Source organism: Eschrichtius robustus, chromosome 19, assembly GCF_028021215.1.
Source record: "Eschrichtius robustus isolate mEscRob2 chromosome 19, mEscRob2.pri, whole genome shotgun sequence".
Taxonomy (NCBI): Eukaryota; Metazoa; Chordata; class Mammalia; order Artiodactyla; family Eschrichtiidae; genus Eschrichtius; species Eschrichtius robustus.
In genome coordinates, this window is record NC_090842.1 from 35,038,880 (window position 1) to 35,061,432 (window position 22,553).

The window sequence follows — 22,553 nt, forward strand, 5'->3', positions numbered from 1 at the left end:
CTCCCCTGCCCGTAGCAGCCTGCGGTCCGTTTCATTCATTATTAAGTCTTAAATCCACCCAACACGAAACTTGAGCCATGGAATTCACTCCCTGCTCAGGCTGGCTCGGTTCAACCCCCGCCGTGTCTTGGGAAACTTCACTGGTTTAATTTGCTGTGTCCGGTTTGCCTTTGTTTTTTCCAGAAATGGCCAACCCTAGTGCGGGGGTGGCCCCTGTCCCTGGGGAGGGCGGGCCACATGGGGTGTCTGTGCAGGCCCTGTCCGCACACGCCACAGGGGATTTAAGGGCCCACTAGGCTCTGAGCTCTGTGGCCATCTGGGTCCTGGCCCCATCTCTGATCACCGCACCGTCGGGCCATCACCCAGGGTCCTGAGCGAACTTGGGGCAAATCCAGGGGTGGAGGGGGAACAAAGAAAACGACCGCCCTTGGGATGGTTTGGGCTGGGAACCCTGCAGCCCCTTCTCAGGTGCCCTTCGTTTACCCCCGTGTGTACTCTCGGGGCTGATACCATGTGCCTGTGACTTCCGCCTCATAGGTCTGTGTGTACCTGAAGCAGCAGTTCCAGCTTTGTCAGTCCCCCCTTCCCCACGGAGTGTGGTGTGGCCGAATTCATTAAAATGCATTTTATTTTCTTGCAGAGTTTTGCTTACGTCCCATTGCACCAGTGGGATTTCCCCCACAGACTAGGGGTTGGAGGGGGAGTCAAGCCCCGTGTCTTGATCAAGTGATGGGACTTACCTCCTTTTGGCCTATGGGACCGATGGTCTCTGAAGACGTTTCAGGTGACTTTTTTCCCAGGCTGCATCCCCCCCACCCCCCATCAGGGAAGTGACTGAGACCTCACCTCCTGCTGGGGGGCTGGGTGCTGCATCCAGCGAGGTCCAGGAAGGTGTTGCCCAGGGGAGAGGCACGTCCCCGCCTTATCCTGCCACCCTTCTTCCACGCCCCCCTGCAGACTGGAAGGCCCGCATGTCCACTTGCTGCCGGCCCCCCAGACTCCCTCCCACCTCTCCGCCTGCAGCAGTTGGCCAGCTGCACGGCCTCAGCCTGCGAGCTTTCAGGAAGCTGGCTCTGTCCTTGTTTCTCGCGGCCCTGGGAATTGCCTCTAATCTCTCTCCTGCCTTCCCTCTGCAGATGGTGAGGACGACCCACAACTCTCCTGGGTGGCCTCGTCTCCCTCCAGCAAGGATGTTGCGTCCCCCACGCAGATGATCGGAGATGGGTGTGACCTGGGCCTGGGTGAGGAGGAAGGGGGCACGGGCCTGCCGTACCCTTGCCAGTTCTGCGACAAGTCCTTCATCCGCCTGAGCTACTTGAAGAGGCACGAGCAGATCCACAGCGACAAGCTGCCGTTCAAGTGCACCTACTGCAGCCGCCTCTTCAAGCACAAGAGGAGCCGCGACCGGCACATCAAGCTGCACACGGGCGACAAGAAGTACCACTGTCACGAGTGCGAGGCGGCCTTCTCCCGCAGCGACCACCTCAAGATCCACCTGAAGACCCATAGCTCCAGCAAGCCCTTCAAGTGCAGCGTCTGCAAGCGCGGCTTCTCCTCCACCAGCTCGCTGCAGAGCCACATGCAGGCCCACAAGAAGAACAAGGAGCACCTGGCCAAGTCGGAGAAGGAGGCCAAGAAGGACGACTTCATGTGCGACTACTGCGAGGACACCTTCAGCCAGACTGAGGAGCTGGAGAAGCACGTGCTCACCCGCCACCCCCAGCTCTCCGAGAAGGCCGACCTGCAGTGCATCCACTGCCCCGAGGTCTTCGTCGACGAGAACGCGCTGCTCGCCCACATCCACCAGGCCCACGCCAACCAGAAACACAAGTGCCCCATGTGCCCCGAGCAGTTCTCCTCGGTGGAGGGCGTCTACTGCCACCTGGACAGCCACCGGCAGCCCGACTCCAGCAACCACAGCGTCAGCCCTGACCCCGTGCTGGGCAGCGTGGCCTCCATGAGCAGCGCCACCCCAGACTCCAGCGCCTCCGTGGAGCGAGGCTCCACGCCGGACTCCACCTTGAAGCCGCTGCGGGGCCAGAAGAAGATGCGGGATGACGGGCAGGGCTGGTCCAAGGTGGTCTACAGCTGCCCCTATTGCTCCAAGCGGGACTTTAACAGCCTGGCCGTGCTGGAGATCCACCTGAAGACCATCCACGCGGATAAGCCGCAGCAGAGCCACACGTGTCAGATCTGCCTAGACTCCATGCCCACCCTCTACAACCTCAACGAGCACGTCCGCAAGCTGCACAAGAACCACGCCTACCCCGTGATGCAGTTCAGTAACATCTCCGCCTTCCACTGCAACTACTGCCCCGAGATGTTTGCCGACATCAACAGCCTGCAGGAGCACATCCGCGTCTCCCACTGCGGCCCCAACTCCAACCCGCCCGACGGCAATAATGCCTTCTTCTGCAACCAGTGCTCCATGGGATTCCTGACCGAGTCCTCCCTCACGGAGCACATCCAGCAGGCCCACTGCAGCGTCGGCAGCGCCAAGCTGGAGTCCCCGGTCGTGCAGCCTGCGCAGTCCTTCATGGAGGTCTATTCCTGCCCCTACTGCACCAACTCGCCCATCTTCGGCTCCATCCTGAAGCTCACCAAGCACATCAAGGAGAACCACAAGAACATCCCGCTGGCCCACAGCAAGAAGTCCAAGGCGGAGCAGAGCCCGGTCTCATCTGACGTGGAGGTGTCTTCCCCAAAGCGGCAGCGGCTTTCGGTGAGCGCCAACTCCATCTCCAACGGCGAGTATCCCTGTAATCAGTGCGACCTCAAGTTCTCCAACTTCGAGAGCTTCCAGACCCACCTGAAGCTGCACCTGGAGCTGCTGCTGCGCAAGCAGGCGTGCCCCCAGTGCAAAGAGGACTTTGACTCCCAGGAATCCCTCCTGCAGCACCTGACGGTGCACTACATGACCACGTCGACCCACTACGTGTGCGAGAGCTGCGACAAGCAGTTCTCCTCGGTGGACGACCTGCAGAAGCACCTGCTGGACATGCACACCTTCGTGCTCTACCACTGCACCCTGTGTCAGGAGGTCTTTGACTCCAAGGTGTCCATCCAGGTGCACCTGGCGGTGAAGCACAGCAACGAGAAGAAGATGTACCGCTGCACGGCCTGCAACTGGGACTTCCGCAAGGAGGCCGACCTGCAGGTGCACGTCAAACACAGCCACCTGGGCAACCCGGCCAAGGCACACAAGTGCATCTTCTGCGGGGAGACCTTCAGCACCGAAGTGGAGCTGCAGTGCCACATCACTACACACAGCAAGAAGTACAACTGCAAGTTCTGCAGCAAGGCCTTCCACGCCATCATCCTGCTGGAGAAGCACCTGCGGGAGAAGCACTGCGTGTTTGACGCGGCCACCGAGAACGGCACGGCCAACGGGGTGCCCCCGGCTACCGCCAAGAAGGCCGAGCCGGCCGACCTGCAGGGCATGCTGCTGAAGAACCCCGAGGCGCCCAACAGCCACGAGGCGAGCGAGGATGACGTGGACGCGTCAGAACCCATGTACGGCTGCGATATCTGCGGGGCGGCCTACACCATGGAGGTGCTGCTGCAGAACCACAGGCTGCGGGACCACAACATCCGGCCAGGCGAGGACGACGGCTCCCGGAAGAAGGCTGAGTTCATCAAGGGCAGCCACAAGTGCAACGTGTGCTCACGGACTTTCTTCTCGGAGAATGGCCTCCGGGAGCACCTGCAGACGCACCGGGGCCCTGCCAAGCACTACATGTGCCCCATCTGCGGCGAGCGCTTCCCCTCGCTGCTGACGCTCACCGAGCACAAGGTGACCCACAGCAAGAGCCTGGACACGGGCACCTGCCGCATCTGCAAGATGCCCCTGCAGAGCGAGGAGGAGTTCATCGAGCACTGCCAGATGCACCCCGACCTGCGCAACTCCCTCACGGGCTTCCGCTGTGTGGTCTGCATGCAGACGGTCACCTCCACGCTCGAGCTCAAGATCCATGGCACCTTCCACATGCAGAAGCTGGCGGGCAGCTCGGCTGCGTCCTCCCCCAACGGCCAGGGGCTGCAGAAGCTCTACAAGTGTGCCCTGTGCCTCAAAGAGTTTCGCAGCAAGCAGGACCTGGTGAAGCTCGACGTCAACGGGCTCCCCTATGGCCTCTGCGCCGGCTGCATGGCCCGCAGCTCCAACGGACAGGTGGGTGGCCTGGCCCCGCCCGAGCCTGCCGACCGGCCCTGCGCCGGCCTCCGCTGCCCCGAGTGCAGCGTCAAGTTCGAGAGTGCCGAGGACCTGGAGAGCCACATGCAGGTGGACCACCGTGACCTCACTCCAGAGACCAGTGGGCCCCGGAAAGGCGCCCAGACGTCGCCAGTGCCCCGGGTAAGTGCAGCCCACCCGAGCCTGGACCTTGCTCCTTGGGGCTCCGCTCATGCCCAGAGGAGCCCCCGTGCTGAGCTCTGTGTTGCCCGGTGGCGTTCCCTCTAGTAGCCCAGAGAAGCAGCGCCGTCGTGCAGCGGTTAAGCACATCTGATCGCAGTAGACTCTGAGTTCAAACCCCAGTGTTGCCATTTCCCTTCCTGTGTGACGTGGCATTTATCTTCCTGGGCCTCATTTGCCAAGTGCTCATCTGTAAAATGGGAATAATAATTGTCTCGACTTCATAGAATTGTTATGAGGGGCCCGTGGCATCATGTAGATAAAAGGCTGCTGCAGTGAGTGCTCCCTCAGTGTTGGTGGTCATCTTGGTCATTGATCGGGGAGTGGGCTTATTCACATGCTTATTGGGTCTTCTTGGGCAAGTCACTCTGTCCTCTAGGCTTTAGATTTAGGAGTCCTTTGACAGTTTATGGAGATAATATACACATAAAGGGCTTGGAACCTGGCACTTAGGGCCCAGTCAGCTAGCAGTTATCACCAGCTGATACTATTACCATCAACAGCATCATTATCGTCAGTGCAGTTGCTGGTACGTGGAAGGCCCTAGAAATGTTTCCAGTGACTGTTATCGTTAATGACTGATTGATGATTGATCAAAATTGTCCTGCGCACCCTTTATTTTGGGGGTGCCTGGCAGCTAAGGAGAGTCAGAAACGGTCCCTGCCTTGGGGGCTACCAGATCAGGGGGAGCCGCAGGCCCATAACCAGTGGGTTTCAATGAGGCAGGGGAAGTCTGAGCTACTGGAGGGTCCACATGGGCCCTGGGAATGGTGACCAAGGGGCACCTGCCAGTGGGCCTGGAGGCTGCATGGCCCTCAGGTGTCAGAACGGGCCCGGGGATTCCCATCAAGTCTGTGTTGTCTGTTTCCAGACCGAGGAGATGCCAAGCAGATCTCGGGGGTATCTTTCCCTGGAGGGCCACTGCTGGTACCACTGGCAGGGGGGGCAGGATTTGGGGAAGGGCCACCTGCCACAGGTGCCTGCTGGAAGACAGGGATGTCTGCTGAGGGTGTTTCACTGTGGGATCAGAACTGGGGCCCGCAACTCCGGGATTTTGAGGGGGAGAGAGAGTGAGAGAGAAGGAGGGCTGGGGAGGCTGAAGGGAGAATCTGCAGTGGGGGCCCCTAAGGGGTCTCCTGGCCAGCTCCCCACAGAGGCCAGCGAGCCAGAGGCCCTGACCAAGATCACCCAGCTGCAGAGAGAAACGTCTGAATGAGGATAGAGCTGTGTGTCCAGCTGGGGCCTGAGGCCTCGCCTCAAAAGCCCCGTCTGTAGCAGAGAGCTCCTTTTAGAGGTGATTGATTGGTTGATTAAATTTGTGCTGAGCGCCCATTATTTCTGGTGTGCCTGGCAGCCGAGGAGAGTCAGAAATGGACCACTTTCTTAAGGCCCTTTGACTGAGCACAGCCTCTAGGTAAGGGTCCAGCGGTCACCCTTCAGAGGTCCTGAGCACAGTGCAGTCACAGCTGCCCAGCTCTGTCCCCCTGAGCCTCAGCTTGCTGCCAGCCAGTGTGGGTGGACTGGGGGGGATTCGGGCCCTGGGGTCAGATGGCCTGCGTTAAAATCTCCCCCTTCCAGTACCCACTTATGATTTGACCTCTCTGGGCTTCGGTCCTCACCTGTAAAGCCAGAGGGTAACAGTAATCACAATAGTAATAGCAATTGCAGTAGTGTCTATCTCCAAAGCTGGCATCACCTGGGAGGGACCGGGGGGCCGTTCTGCTTTTTTAACCAGCCTCTGCTCTGGTTGGCCGGCGCGTGTTCCTCTTCAGTTGTCAAATACTGTGACTGTCTCCCTGCTGACCTCAGTGTTTTGCCCTGAGGATTAAATGAGTAAAGACGTGCTGGGCATGTAGCAACCATCCCTTGTTATTTTCCCATTTATAATCACACCTCACATTTATTGAGGAATAAGGATGTGCCAGGCACATCCAGGCACTTTCTATCTATTTAATCCTTACAACACTCACTTTACAGATGAGGAAAAGGAGGCAAGGAACAATTAGGTAGTTTGCTGTGAGCCCCCCACTTTAAAGAAGCAGAGAAGGGATTGGAGCCCAGGGAGTGTGTGGTGCCCCAGCCCGAGCTCTTGACCAGCCCTTCAGCCAGCACCTCCGGAGCCCATCCTAGTTGCAAGGGTGGTGTCCAGGGTGGTCAGTCTGGTGCTCATGCGGTGGGACAGTGTGGCACGGCCGGGCCCCTGCATGCCCTTCTCCCAGGTGCACTCCAGCCCCATCCCTGCCCACGCTGGGGCTCCTGCCGGCCATGGGGCTGCTTCTAGTGTCCCCAGAGCCTTTGGCTATTGAAGCCTCCTCCTTCCCAGTCTCTGCTCTGGATCCTGTATCAAGTACTACTTTGTAAAACCCCTACTGTGTGGGCACCCACTCTTATATTGTTTCCATGGCAACACCCTGAACCTTTGCCATGACCTTGGCTTTGGCAAAGAGGGGGCCCAGACTCAGAAAGGTGGAGCCACGTACCCGAGGGCGCACGGCTGTGCGTGGGAGTGCGGGACTACGAGCCCGAGGGGGCTTGTCTTCTGGGAGCCTGGAAGGCCTTCCTCTCCCTGTCCCTGGTCTTGTGAGAGAGAAGGGAGCTGGCACTCACATCTAGAGGCCTGGGCAGATGGGCCATTTGCAGAAAGGAGCTAGACAAAGCCCGGGTACCTCCCCAGCGGAGGCACAGCCTCCGGGGCCTCGCCCCCTGCCTGGGCATGCCTGGGGGCAGGGGCCCAGCGGTCTGTTCGCCCACCCCTCCCTCCCCCAGGACTCACGCATACAAGAGCAGACTCTGGGGGCTGCACAGGGGATTGGGGGCTGGCAGGCTGGGACCCTCGGGAGTGTATCCATAGCAACCAGCTCTCTGAGGAGTGGGTTCCCATGGGGCCGAGGCTGCTGTCGGCTGGAGCGAAACGGTGAGGTTTCCGCCTCCCCCTCTGTTTACGGGTAATAACAACGTCAGCCCAATTCCAGCCCCTTGTGGGCAGACCCCGGCCCTCATCGACTCACCAGATTGCCACGGTGCCCCATCCGGCGTGGGGTGGGGAGGTAGACTGGGTGCTTTCACACTCCATCTTCCTGCAGGGTAAGCAGACAGCCAGGTTCACGGGCTTGTTCAGGTGACAGCTTTCTGTCACCCGGAGCAGGACTGTCTGGGGCGGTCTGGGGCATGGAGCCAAGAATGGCAGCTCAGACAGTGGCTCTGGAGGGCGCCTGCCTGGGGTCCAATCCAGTTCTCCTGCTCACCGGCGCTAGGCTTTGACCAGATGACTTAGCCTCTTGGAACTCCACTTTCTCCATCCCTAAAGTGAAGCTTGCAGAGTCATTGTGAGTATTAAGAATAAACAGTGCCTGCACATAGTAGGCTCATAGTAGGTGCTCAGTAAATGTGAGTTGCGATCATGATCGTGGGAATTCAGCAGCAGTGGCTGTCTTGCCCTTCTTCTTCCCTTTTCCTCTCCACATCCTCCAGCGTGTTCTCTTCCTTCCCCGGGACCCTCTGAGGTTGCTCGGGCCGCGCTGGGGAAGGCAGCCCTGGCCAAGGTCCCAGGGTTCAGCTTTGGCTCTCCTGGGCTGGGCCCCGGGGAAGGGGCTTATGCAGGGGAGGTGCTTTGAATGCCAAGTTCTGTTTTTCTGTGATTACGTCTCCTAGCGGGGGCTGAACCTCCAGAGGAGGATGGAGTCTTTGGGGGATAGCAAAAGGGAGACGGACCCAGAGGAGGTGCTGAGGTGAGGATGGGGGGCAGCAGGAGGTAGACAGAGTGAGAGTCCTCACCTGTTCTCCCCATGCTGTGTTCTCCCCATGCACCTGGCCCGGGTGCCTGCTGCTCCAGACCCTGGGCATCCCTGGTCTCACATGCACGGCCCAAAGGGCCATCTCTGGGTGGGGGCATATGGGTATACATGTGCCTTAGTGAGTGCTGGTGCTGGTGAACCTGTGTGTGTGCAGGTGTGTGCATGCCCGACTGTGAATGTGTGTGTGTATACCTATGAGTCTACATGTGTGTCCACAAGGGTCAGTGCACACCCTTGTGCCATAAGCTGCTTGTGCATCTGTGGGTGCATTGGGGAGTGAGGGGTGTGGCTGTCAGGGTTCCAGGGAGAGAACTGAAAGCGTGTGTGTTACTGGGGATGCTCTGTGAACCTGTGGTCCATGAGGATGTCTCCACTTCTCTGAGGGTGTTGCACTTATGTGTCTGTGTTACAGGGAGCAAATGGGTTGCTGGGTGTAGGGGTTGTGGGTGTGTGTGAGGGTCTTGCGTGTTGGTGGTATGTAGGATGTTCGCAAGTCTGTGTGTATATCCTCACATGCGTGTCCATGCCTGCGCATACGCGCTGTGTGTGTGTGTGTGTGTGTGTGTGTGAACGCCCAGGCTCTTTGGTCAGCAGCTCCTGTGACCACTCCCCTGGGATTCCCCTGGAGCCTCTTGCCCCACGAGGCAGGGCCCAGTCCTCTTCCTGCCACTTAGGGGTGGCCATATGGTAGGGGGACATTTGGGGGTACTCTCTCATCCTGCCCAGGCAGGCTCCTGGTGATTTATCTTTCAAGCACAGTGAGCCTACTTCATTCATCTGCCCCGAGGAGGAACAGCACTTTGATCGTGAACTGTCCCCCGCACTGGTCTGGACTAGCCGTGGCCGTGGCCTGTAGAGACTTCCGACCAAGGAGGTGGGGGGCACAGTCTTCCTTGCCCAGCAGGCTCCTCTGGGCTTCCTCCGCGTGGAGCTTCCTGGGGCGTGCTTCATTCTTGCCTTTACTTGTTCATTCACTCATTCATTTATTCATTCATTCAATCATCCATTTAAGCATCAAGGACTCTTATACTTGCCAGGCAGAGTGGGTGAGGGACACATGTGAGAGGGAATGAATGATTTTGAGGGCGGAGAAACCCAGGGTCCTTCCTCTCCATGAGCACAGACCAGGAGTTGAGCCGAGGTGGGTGCTTTGGGACTGTGCCCCTCGGAAGACTTCAGTCCCTGCCGTCTCTTCTGGCCTGAAATCTCCTCTGCCTGTTGTGAGGCTCCCCTGTTCTGTCCCCCCGAGACTCACCCATTATTCCCGGGTGTTTCCGTGCTGAATGCCTGCTTCCGGGCCCAGCGCTGCGGCTGCTCTGAGGACGTACTGAACGCCCAGGTCTCCCGAAGCACTGGGAGCAAGGCGCTCTGGTCTTATCAGCACGGGTCCTGGAGCCCGAGCGGGGACCCCGCCTGGAGCCTGAAGCTCCCGGCACCAGCTGTTCCAGTTGTTTCTCCATTCATTTATTCAACAGTCTCTCAGCAGCAGTAAGAATCATGATGAAAGTTCAGTGCTTTTTAGGCGCTCACTCTGGGCTGGGCCCTGTGTTGGGTGGTGGGGATCCAGGATCCCTAGTCACCGTGGGATGACTTCTCTTTGTCCCTTCTGCCCTCATAGAGGATGTGGCACATGTTATTTCACAACTTTGCTCATTTGTTCAACAAATGCTTCCTAAGCACGCAGTCTTTGCTGGGACCTCACAGGTGGACAGAACGCGCGTCCTGGCCCTCTGGGTGCTCACGGTGCAGTGCGAGCAAACAAATCAATTGGCCAGGACAGAATCGTATGCGGATCAACTAGGTGCTTTCAGCATAAGCTCAGGGGCCTGGGGAGATCCTAAACTCACTCTGGGGTGGGAAGAAAAGGCTTCTCAGAAGAGGTGCCATTTGAACAGAGTCCTAAGGATGGAGAGGGTATTCCAGGTGGAGGAAACGGCATAGACAAAGGCCCGGAGGTGAGACCAGGCCCTTCAGAAGAACTGCAGGTTCAGGTGGGGCTGAGGTGGGGCTGAGACGACTGAGCCCTCTGGTGGTTCGTCCTGGCTACATCGTTGAGGGTTGGGCCTCAGTGCTCAGCCAAGAAATCCAGAGTCTTGCCCTCTTTTCCAGAGGTCGAGGGAGGCCCCATCATCCCAGGACCCAAAGTAGTCTTCAAAAAACTTGGCTATTTTGAATTCCCATACCACCCCTCCCTCTTCATAAAGACGCACAGCCACAGCCCTTCCCCCACTCAGGCAACACACCTTTGTCCACAGTGGGCTGGTTTCACACTGTGAAGCTCCACTCTTTGGAACCAGTCTTCGAGAAGCTTTGAAATGTCTCATGTTCTCCATTTTTCTGCCCCCCTCCCCACAAAAGCAGTTGGTAATAGCTCCCCGTGTGTGGAAGCCAGCTGTAGGATCACCTGGGGCCTTGTGTGTCTAGGGCAGAGGAGGAATTCTTCAGTCACCCCTGAGTGTCAGAGCTGACGGAAGCAGTCTCCCCTGCTTGGCCACTTGGTTCTTAGGGTAGGTAAGTAGATGAGAGAGTAGTTGGATGGGTACAAAGAGAGATGAATGGGTGGATGGAGGGATGGATGATTGGATGGATGGATGGATGGGTGGCTAGATGAATGAATGGGTGGGTGGGTGTGTGTATGTGTGTTTCGATGGATGGATGGGTAGACAGAGGGTAGGTAGACAGTGATGGGTAGACAGATGGATGAATAGACGGATGGATGAGTGGATACAGCAGGCATAGATGGGTGGAAGATGGGTAGATGGATTGGAGCATGCCCCAAGCAGAACAGCCTGCCTCAGCTTCCTTTCTGTGGTTCTGCTGTGTGCCCTCACCTTGGGATGGGGCAGTTTGCCCGGGTCGAGCAGAGGAGCAGCTCCCTTGCAGTGGAGCCTGTCCCCACTTCCCCAGGCTGAATCTGAGCTGGATGCAGAGGCAGGTGGGAAGAGAATGGCCTGGAGAGAACTGGGAGTGGATCAGAGCCATTGTGGGAAGTCTTGAGCCATGGCCCCCAGGAACTTTTGCTTTCTGCTCTGTTCTGCATCCTGGCTGTCTAATTCCTTTCCTTTTGGTTTCCAAACAGAAAAAGACGTACCAGTGCATCAAGTGCCAGATGACCTTCGAGAACGAGAGAGAGATCCAAATCCACGTTGCCAACCACATGATTGGTAAGCATGCGTTTCCTCCCACCTGTGCTGCGGCCACTCCTCGGGGTTGAAATGTTTGGTTCCAATCATCATTTCACTGGCTTTTTAGCTCAAAGGATGGAGTCACTGCTGCTGTCTCTGAGACATTTCAAATGGGACTAAAAATGTCAGAGCTGGAGAACTTTCTCCATCCGAACCTTCTTTTCGCGTGGCTCCACTCACATTGCAGTCAAACTTTTGACAGTCTCTTCCATTTCCCAGCATACATCTCCCTCCATTTCTGAAATGAAGTGCTTTCCGGTTGTCAAGCACTCAGGGGCAATTACGCTTCAATTTCGTATGTCATGACATCAAATAGATTCAACTGCTCACATTTCCCCGCTAAACGTGGGGAATTCCTCAGGCACGTTGTCAAAACGGAATGCTTACAAAGTTATTCCGCTACTTTTCCTATTTCTCTTCAAGCGGTCTTGGACTTTGGAAAATTCAGCCTTTTAAGGAGGGAGCTTTCAAAGTCCCATCATGTTCCCACTTGGCCCGAGGGATGGAGGGAAGCCTTGAGGTCTTGCTTGCCTTCTGTGGGTGGATGGGGTCTCCCTGGCGGCTAGGGAGGCCCTCGCTATAAGAGAGGGCACAGCGGATTTCTGGTTGCGGCATGGGGCTAGCCCAGGGGGTGGGTTTGGCAGTGAGGGCCTCGAGAACTTCTGGAATCTTGGTGCCCTGGGTCTTTGGCAGAAGCGTGATCACCTTCTCCAAGAGTCCCGCAGTCTGAGTGATGAAAGGTCAGGCCTGGGTTGAGCATCCCGACCCTGACTTTCTCTCCATTTTTCTGCCTCTAATATGTTTTCATTAGAGTCTTAACATCGGCCACGCCAACAGAGTACTGTTTTACAAAACGCTTGATTGCATACATTAAAAAAAGGTCCACTTAAGTGTCCCCCTCAGTGGATCCTCACGAACTGAGCACACCTGGGTAACCAACACCCAGGTGAAGAAGCAGACCATTCCTGCATCCCGGAAACCCCCCCTCGGCCCCCTCCAGGCCCTTCCCCCACCAACAAAAGGGCCTCAGCGTCCTGATGCTAACAGCATAGGTTACTTGTGGTTGTTTTGCATTTTATGTAAATGAGATCACACCGTCTGTGCTCATTTGTGTCTGGTGTCTTTCGCTTGTTCATATTAGTGCCTGTGGTCGGACATTGCCCCTTCTCACTGGTGTATGATATTCCATTGTGTGAACACATCGCCATTTATCTGTTCTTGATACACATCCTGATGGGCATCTGGGTAGTTTCCGTTGTGGAATTGTTTCAAATACTGTGCTGCTGTGACCATTCTTGTATGAGTCGTTGGTGAACACTCACATGCAGTTTTTTGTTTTTTATTTAATTAAATAATTAATTAATTTTTAAAATTTTTGGCTGTGTTGGGTCTTCGTTTCTGTGCAAGGGCTTTCTCTAGTTGCGGCAAGCGGGGGCCACTCTTCATCGCGGTGCATGGGCCTCCCGCTATCGCGGCCTCTCGTTGCGGAGCACAGGCTCCAGACACGCAGGCTCAGTAGCTGTGGCTCACGGGCCTAGTTGCTCCGCGGCATGTGGGATCTTCCCAGACCAGGGCTCGAACCCGTGTCTCCTGCATTAGCAGGCAGATTCTCAACCACTGCGCCACCAGGGAAGCCCTCACATGCAGTTTTAATGGGAATATCTCTCCGACTGAAATTGGTGGGATTTGAGTAGGATATGAGTAGCTTCTCCTCCAGTAGATACAGATGAATACACTTCCAAAGTGGTCGGTTGTATGAAGTCTCCCTCCCACCTCAGCCTGTGAGAGTTGGTCCACATCTGTGCCGTCATCCACATTGTACGTAAGAAGGCCCTTCTTTAGTGGAGCTGTGCTCAGGGTGGCTACGGTCCCCCGGTCCCCGCCAGCTGCTGCTCAGTGAGTTTGGGTACCTAGCGTCCCGGTGACTCGGGGCAGGTCCCCTGAAGGCGCTGGCCGCAACTGGGTGCCTGGTGGGGCTCGCTCAATGACGAGGGGACATGAGAAGCACGGGAGGGGCAGGGGACCCTGGGAATTCAGCCCGACGGGAAGATTGGTGACGTTTTAGTTCCTTCTGTTTGAGAGGCCCCTGCTGAAGTAGAAGAAGGAAACTGCCCTATCCGTCACTGGCTGCTGAGCGCGCTGTCACGGCAATGTCAGGGAGGTGAAGATGAAGATATCTAAAAATGTTTGCTTTTGTAGCAGGTGTTAATGTGTGCTCCTGTTTGTAAGCACGAAGGACGAGAGGCTGGCTAATTGGACCGCAGTGATTTCAGAGGTGTTTCCCCCCCCCCCCCTCCTTTCTCCCTTCCACCTTTGCTTTTGTGCAGCACCTGGAAGCTGTGTGTCCACAGGTGGAAGGCGAGGGCTTGCTCTTAACTAGAGCGGTGGAAGATGTGAAAGGAGGGTTTGATTGGCACTCGGGTCTTTGTGTGAGCAGAGGGCGGGGCTCCTGCAAGAAGAAGTCCCGGCTGGTGGCTGGAAAGGGCCCCTCACCAGGCTCGGCAGTGCTGTGAGCTGGCCTCTTCGTCCAGGCAAGACGTTTATGCAGCTGCACGAGGTCTCACACGCAGGCCCTTGGCTCGTGGCCATGAGGCACGGGCTGGGGACCTGCTGGAGCTACACCTCTGGTGGCAGGGCTGTACCTCCTCTCACTCTGCCCTGCCCCCCCCCCCACCTGCCCTCCCTTCCCTTGCCTCATCACCTCCATCAATCAAAGAACATCGAGCATCTGCTGCATGTAGAGACCTGGGGTGGTCCCTGTGGGTGATAGAGGGTGAAGGGGACATGGCCCCTGCCCTCAGAGACCTCACGGCATCCCGCAGAAGACACCACAGCACCACGCTGTGCAGTGGAGGGAGTCACACTGGGTAAGGATGCTAACAGCTGCCATGGACTGAGCCCCACCACAGGCCGGGTACCTTATGTAGCTTCTGTTCTCCACCTCACAGAGGAGGTTTAATGACTTACCCAAGTTCCTCCAGCCAGGAAATAGCAGAGCCAGGGTCTGAATAAAAACCAGGCTCCCTCCACTGTGTGTGGCTCTGCTGCCAGGGCCTGTGGTGGGAGAGGCCCAGCCCTGCCCTCAGGGGTTTCCTGTCCATGGGGGAGGCTGATAGGCGTCCAGTAAGCACAGTGTAGTGAGGTTGGTGCTCCCGGAACAGGGACTGCTGGATCCAAATAAGTCCATCAGGAAGGCCTGGGTATTGAAGGGTAAGGAGGCATTTTCTCTGTGGTTTAAGGCCATCCCCGGCAAAGGGAGCAGCCTTAGCAATGAAGGACAGTCGCTAGAGAACAGGGCCCTGGGAGAGCTGATTGTAAGGAAGAAGCAGGTCCTTGGAGGATGGGTTGTGGTTAGGCTGAGAAGGTGGGGAGCGGCCTCTGTGGGAGGACTGCGGGGTGAGCAAAGCTCAGAGGCAGGAGCAGAGGAGGTGCCTGGGGAACGGCGGAGCCCGACTTGACTAGGATGGAGGCACCACACGTTGGTAACGTCACGGGCAGCGAGGGTGGGGAGGTGGCTTGGGGCTGGACCGTGGAGGGCCTTGAAGGCCAGGTTAAGGGATTCGGGTTTGGACTTGACCCTGTAGGCTGGGGTCCAAATCTGGGGGCCCCTTGGTGGGTGTTTTATTTGGTTTCCCTTGGAAAACCAGGAGAGGTGGCAGCCATGGCCCGTATTCCCACACAGCGCAGTTGATGGGAGCTGGGCAGCAGCTGGAACCACAGGCCCCACCAGTCCCTGCTGTGAGCTGGGGGGATGCTTAGCTCATCTGTGGCCCCTGCCTGGTCCCTGCGGGCACCTGAGTGTGCAACCTTGGGCTTACGCACTAGGGAGCCATTGAAGATTTTGGAGCAGATTATGGCCTGGTTGTAGCTGGGTGCTTTGGGGAGATTCATCCGGGTGCAGTGTTGAGGGGGAAGAAAATAGGATGAGAGGGCACGGTATGGACAGCTAAGTGGGAAGGTATCAGAGCAAGGTTTAATAGAAATCCTTGAAAAAGTAAGCCAACGAACAGAGAACAATAGTTAAATTCAACAGAAAAAAAGTAATGGACTCTGATGAATTATTGAATTTAAGATGTCTAGAGACTGGGACTTAATGGAACAATTCTAGGACAGATAATACTTGGGAGAAGTTAATATCTGATGGAATGTTTGCTTTGTTTACTGTCTGTATGCCTTTAAAAAATAAACTTGTTATGCAAACAAACAAAAAGCGAAAAAAACAGAGACCTGCCCCGTCTGGTCCAGAGGTGAGGGAATGAGGCAGGGAGGGAAGGGAGGAGGGAGGTGATGGAACTTATAGTTGGCCTGTGCTGTGTGCCTGTTGGCCCTGGTGGCTTGGGGAAGGTGGCGGGGGTGACTGTGGGAGGTGTGAATGGAAGAGAAGCAGGTGCGCGAGCTCTGGCTGGGGGCTGGCGCTGCAGCCCCGGTAGACACTGTCCAGTGTCCCTGTGGACAGCTTCCCCTGCTAAATGGCCCGAGCCCAGAGTGGCTGCCTGGAGCTGGCGGGGGTAAAAGCCCCCCTTAGTGGCACCGAGGGGACTCGGCAGATAGACGTGACGCTGTTCAGCTTGGTGGCGTTCTCATAAACTCGGGGCACCGGGGGTCTGAGGCAGGCCTCCCCAGGGACCTGGACTGTGGGAGCCCACCCCTGGGGGATGCTAAACTGACCTTTTTATAGCGGGGGGGGGGGTGCCTCATCGTGGCTTTGCAGCCTCCAGACCCCGGGAGTTATGATGACTCAGGGACATGTCTCCTTGGAAACATTTTCCCAGCACCCCTCTCCTGGCTGCCGCTGGCGAGGGAGTGATTTGGAGCTGATCGAAAGGCAAGGGTCTTTTGAAACCTTTCAGTGGCGGGGTCTCCTTTGAAATCCCCCCTCCCCACAGAGAATGAGGTCCCCCCTTCTCTGGGCTTCCCCCAGCTTTTGAAATGGTTTTAGACACTCCCTCCCCCAGCAGGCACATCAAAAACTTGGAGCAATCCACAGTTCTGTTCTGTGACCTCCTGCGGGGACGACCTGGCTCCACCCAGCTGCCCCTTCCCCACCTTCCCCTGCGCCCCTCTCCCCCGAGATCCCCCGCTCCCTTCCCCCGCCCCCCCCCCCACACCCTGGAAAATGGCTCTGCGGGAGGCCCCAGCCTTGGGCTCCCCGGGGCCTGCTGAGGGAGAGCTGAGGAAGGCTTGTGGGGGGCCTGGCCCAGAGACAGGGCCCACCGATGGCTGGAGAAGGATGAGCGTCTCCCCACGTGTGTTGGGCATGTTCTGTACAAGGCATGCACAGTCCCCCCAGGGCACTTGGGGCCTCAGAGCCCCGGGAAGCTAGGCCGCCTGCCCTCTCGTCATCTCCTCATCTGCTCGCAGACCTCTCCCCTCTCGGTCTCTGTCAGGCCGATGGCTGGACCAGGGGTCTGAGAACTTGTCCTTGAAATAACGAACTTGCTATGACCCAGGTTGGCCCCAAGGGAGTGACTCAGCCTCTGGGCCCTGGTGTCCTAACTCAGGGCTTCACAGGCCCCTGGGGGGAGCCCTGAGGAGGGGCAGAGCTGGGAAGGGACAGTCCTTGGGGGAACTTGTCAGGGACGTTTGCCCTCCGTGTCCTTGGAAAGTGGCTGTGGACCCTCTGGCAGGCAGCCAGGCCAGAGCTGGTCCCGTCCCGGTGGGGCATTAGTCATTCTGAAGATGTTATTTTCTTTGTCACGTCAGCCTCTTTCCCTGGGTGCCTCTTAAGGCCTGGACTTTGCTGTCGGCAGTGAAGAAATGGGGGGCATTTGGAAGATCAGCCTCTCCCACCTCCTGCTCAGGCCTTTAAAATGCCCCGCATGCTGGGTGGGTGGTCCTTGTCTGTCCTCCTGGTACTGTGGCAGGATGGGCCCTGGTCCACCTAGAGGGGAAGGGTCTGCTCAGGGTGTGTGTGTGTGTGTGTGTGTGTGTTTGTGTGTGTGTGTGTGTGAGAGAGAGAGAGAGAGAGAGGGAGAGAGAGAGAGGGAGAGAGAGGGAGGTTTTCTGCCTTATAAGTCTTTAAGAAGCACATCCCAGGAGACATATTGAAACCCACCTTGCAGACCAGGTACCCCCTCTTTCTGAGACTGTTTCCACACCCAGGACCCTTGCTGAAGACCTGGCCTGCAGTCCTTTTGGAGAGGAAGGAAGGTCTGGTGTGGAAATCAGTGTTTCACTCTCACACCAGGGAAATACAAAACCCTCAAATATGACTGAAGAGAAAAACACGTGAAAAGGAAAAGGAAAAGGAAAAAAAAGGTTCCTGTGCCTTTCTGTTGGGAACACATCTTGCTGAGCAGGGCTGTGCTAGCTCTTTCGTGGTGCTTTTGATTCAGGTAACACCAGACACCCAAAACATCTGTCTAACCTTAATATGTGATAAAACTGTCTCCCTCTGCCCCCAGAGATCATGTTTCAAGTTCTGGGACTGTTCTGTCAGGATAACAAGCTTGTACAGAGAGCCTATCATCTAATTCTTTCCTCTTCTTCTCCCCCTCCCCTCTCTCCTCCTCCTCTTCCTCCTTCTTTATCCCCCAAGTAGGGCACGGTCACTTCCCTCCTTAACAGCCCCCGTGGATGAGAGGACTCACTTTCCCTGACTTTGAATCTCATTGGTTGGTTTAAGGAGGCTGTTGATCAAGTACTTTGGTCTATGAAGAATCCATCATTTCTGGATTTTAAAATAGTGGAAATTTTCTCATTTTGATCAATTTCATCCTTTTTTTAAGGGCCTCCATAGGTGGGTTTCTTTGAATAGTAACCTCAGTTCAGTAAACATGATTGAGATCCTTAGTGAGGAACCTCTAGCCAAGTTGGGAAGGGGTAACCTGAAAGGATAAGTTAATATCATGTCACTAAGTCTAAGATATAGAAGCTCAAAGGACAGGCATGTTGCCTAATCTGGGCATTCCGGGAAAGCTTCCAGGAGGAGGTGACACCTAATCAGGCTCTTAGAAGGTGGAAGGTAAGGTGGGAGCGGCCTTCCAGGCAGAGAAAATAGCATAAGCCAGTTCATAGAGAAGAGGCCCATGTAGTTTGTAGGGAAATTGTAGACAATTCAGTATCATTATAGAATAAATTTTGAGGCAGGAGGTAGGTGGGTCACAGAAAAGGCTGCAGTAGAGTAGGTGAGAGAAGATGAGGATATTGGTTAGGAGGGTGTGGCTTGGAGAAACACCTGAGAGGCAAAACCAGCAGGACTTAGGAATTGATATGGGAAGTAAGAGAAGTTAGGAATGACTCCAAGGTCTCAGGCAACCAGGTTCGGAGTGACAGGTAGAAGATGATACCATGCCTGAAGAAGAGGTATTGGGGGTTAGCAAAGAAGATGATGATTCCAGTAAGGATCGTTAACATCTAGCATGACTGACTAAGTATCAGGCCCCGTTATCAATATCTACACGTGTTATCACATTTAACCCCGCGACAGCTTATGAGAGGGGCATTGTTAATTCTCCCCATTTTGTACGTGGGGAATTGAGGGGACGTGTCCAATGTCAGTAAGTTGCAGGTGGGGGATTTGAACTCAGGCAGTGTGATTTCAGAGCCTGGAATCCTCTTAACTCCTACACCTGGAGGCCCATCACACTTAGTTAGCTTGAGTTTGTTGGCAATTTGGCCTTGCAGGAGATGCCTGTGGCCTATCTGAATGTTGGTGTCTGGCCAGCAGTTGGCCGCATGGGCGGGGAGCTCAGGAGGAAGGCCTGGGCTGGAGGAGAGGTTTGAAGGCCTCAGCACAGATGGTGAGGCAGCTGGGAGAAGTGAGGGGCATGAGGAATGTGGGGTCATCTATACCGAGATGGCAAAGTGCCTCTGGGCAGCAGTGTGAGGGGCCACAGAGAGGCCCATGGAGGCAGGCTGAAGGGGGTCTGCTGGACTGTCCTGAGCACGAGCATCATCAGTGGAATCAGACGGAGGAACAAGTTGAGGAGAGGTGGGGAGACCAGCAGTGTAGACTTGACTTTCCAGGTTCCAGGCTGGGAAGGAAGGGCAGAAAACAGGAGCCGAGGGGTCCAAGGGTCAGAGGAAGCTTTTGCATTTTGAAGAGGGAAAGACCAGAGTATGTTTCTAGGCTAAGAGGAGAGAGCCAGCAGGGAGCAGAGGAAGGATGGAGAGGAGATGGCAATGGAGCCAGTCCTGGAGGGGCAGGGCCTGGGGCCCTCCATGGGCCAGCCCACAGGCACGGCCTTCTTCACTTGCTCTCCATGCCATGGACTTGGAGGCCTGTGTTATTGAGTTGACTTTGTTGAATGCCCTTTATGGTCATTTGGCTGCTTGGGAGCAGCTGACATGTGAGCAATTTCCCTTGCATCTGCTTCTGGCTGAGCCTCACTGGAGTGATGGCAGAAAACAAGGGCCCTGCAACCCCAGGGCTTGGCCTGCTCTGTCCTGAGCTCCTAGTAGGTGCCAGAGTCTCACACTGGGCTGTGGATGCCTGGCCAGGGCTCCCTTCCTCGCGGGTCCCTGGGCTTCAGTGTGGAGGAAGTGGGAGGCCTCCTCTTCTGACTGCAGATCCCTGCCCTGAAGGAGTCGGGGCGTCCCTCACTGGCTGACCAGTCTCACAGATGCCCCACCGGGTGCGGTTTCCAGCCCATTTCCCTGGGGAAACTGAGGTAGGGAGAAGGGAAGTGATTTCCCAAAGACACACTGTGTGTTGTGAGCCTGACTTGCAGTAAGAATCCAAGGTTGCTGATGGGAGTGTTTTCTAAACAAAGACGCTTTATTAGGAAGTTACTGATTTTAGTTTATCCAAAAGATCTTTATTAAGCACCAATAGTTTGCTCAATCTGCTGTAGATATGAATATTAATTAGAAATGTGCACATGTGTGCACACACACATAGAATGTAGAACTCTACAGTGAATCACAGTGGTTAGGAGCAGTTCCAGCTCATGGTTAACTGAGTTATTTTGCCTTTTGTATGCTTCAGCTCCACATCTATAAAATGCCCCCATCTTAACATAGCTGTACTAACATAGCAGTTTAGGCAGGTCTCTTTCAGTGACACGTCAGGGATCCAACTCACACTGACTACAACATTCAAAAGAGAATTATTGGCTAATGTAACTGAAAAGTCTGGGGATACATTAGGTGATTGGCTTCAGGCATGGCTGGATCCAGGGGTTCTAAGAAAGTCATCACCAATCTATCTTTCTCCCACCTCTCAGCTCTGCTTTCTCTTTGTTGCCTTCATTCCCAGGTGGGATCCCCTGGTGCCAGTGACAGCCAGCAGCTCCCCACTCAGTGGTCCCAGCAGAGAGGGGCATGTGCTTCTTCATCAGCAGAAAAGGTTTCAGGACCAAGGCTCACTGCCTCAGAAGCATCCTAAAGCTGCCCAGGAGGCAATCATTGTAGCCAGGGAGTTGGAGTGGGTTGACTGGTTGCCCTGGCACTGCCCACCCTCCCTGGACGCTGAGGTGGGCCAGTATCTGCCCCTCCTCCCCCCACAGTGGGAATGGGGAGGGCGTTCTTGAAAAGAGAAAGGGTATCTATTTTTCACCAGGAGGGGGCAGCACAAACAGTAGAGGGTCACCACCCCTACCTTTTGGGGGCTGTTTGAAGAATTAATGGCTTAAAATATATGACAAGTGCCCAGCACATGTAAGTTCTTAGTGAGTGGTAGCTATTAATATTAATATTATTATTATTAGTCCCTGTGGCAGGGACTCATTAAAGATAATGACGCTGCTGCTAGAGCCCTTGTTTAGAGAGGGTGAACTGAGTCCCTCTGTGACCACGCTGAGCCTACAATCCCAGGTGCTGGTCCATGGCGGCTCAGAGGACGCTGCTGAGGGCTTCCTGGAGGATGAAGACTGGCCCCATGCCTTTACCAAGCTCCAAGGAGCTGTGCCTGCAGGAGAGCTCCAGAAGGGGTAGCTTTCATCAGAAGGATTTATTCATTTACTCCTTCATTCATTCAGCACTTTTTTTCTTTCCTGAACACCTACTCTGTGCCAGGTACTAGGCGTAGATGTTGCAGTAAGACAGACGAAGTCCCCGCAATCCTGGAGCTAGTGGGGATCAACTGGTAAACAAGAAAACAAATAAAAAATCCCGACTATTTCAAAAAGTGATATGTTCTGTGAAGAAAAGAAGGGGCGACCACGTGTGTCCAGGAGCAGTGTAAAAACGTATGATTGGCAATGGCCTGGCTAGGAGGTGACTTTTTGGCTGAGAGCGGGTGCCCAGACTAGCTTTAGTTTTGATCAGATGCATGACTGCCCACTGCCCTGGACAGTTGAGCCTGCTGGTGTGCATGCCCTTCCCCCATAGGAAGGGGAGATCCTAGAGGGTGGTGCCACATCACGGTGAGAGCAGCCCCAGGTGCCCAGGGGACAGCCTGGGGTTAATCGAGTGCTGCCTCTAGTGCCTAGAGCCCCCCCCCCCACCCCACCCCTTGGATGGTCTGTCAGGCTCCCTCCAGCCCGGATCAGCACTGGAGATTCAAGCATCCACTCTTTTGCCCTTGTTCTGGATTTTTTGTGGACCACCCACAAAGGATCCTTTCACCAGAGCTCCGTAAACCCAGCAGCTTGGGAACCTCCCATGCTAGTGTCTGCCTTCCCCCTCTCTTAAGGCACTGCCCAGTCTGGGGCATCTTTGTGGTCCCCCGGCAACCCTTTGCCTGCTGTCTGGCCTCTCTCCTTAAGTCTTTCTTACTTCTCGCTGGGTCCACCCTACCTCTTTCAGTCTACAGCCCCCAGCTGGCTCCAGATGCCTGTGTCCTGTTCTTCCCTCCTAGAGTTTCCAGATTTAGCAAATAAAAATACAGGACGGCTAGTTAAATTTGAATTCCAAATGAACAACAAATAATGTTTTAGTCTAAGTGTGTCCCCAGTATTGTATGGGACATACTTAGACTAAAAAGTTATGTGTTGCTTATCTGAAGTTCAGATTTAGCCAGCTATCCTATATTTAATCTGGCAACCTCATGCCCCTTCCCTCACAGTCCCTATGCCTCAAGCCAGTGAGCTCCCACCCCACCTTCTTTTCAAGCTTTTTATGGTCCTTTTTTCATCCTTATAAAATTTTTAACTATAAAAAATTAAACTTTTAATTTTGAGACAACTGGAGATTCAGTTTCCTCTAACCGTAACAATGTGTAAAATGAGAGTACAGTATCACAACTAAGATATTGACACCCATACACTCAAGCTACAGAACATT

At 55.3% G+C, this 22,553-nt stretch overlaps 1 protein-coding gene across 1 annotated transcript in view; it reads left to right on the top strand.

The window, feature by feature from the left end:
• The window catches only part of ZNF423 (zinc finger protein 423), a 329,943-nt gene that overhangs the window by 187,396 nt on the left and 119,994 nt on the right, over positions 1 to 22,553 (top strand). Inside the window, exons 4-5 of the mRNA XM_068527822.1 lie at positions 1,137 to 4,351; positions 11,282 to 11,366. Coding sequence (XP_068383923.1) covers positions 1,137 to 4,351; positions 11,282 to 11,366 — 3,300 coding nt within the window. The remainder of the gene's footprint in view (positions 1 to 1,136; positions 4,352 to 11,281; positions 11,367 to 22,553) is intronic.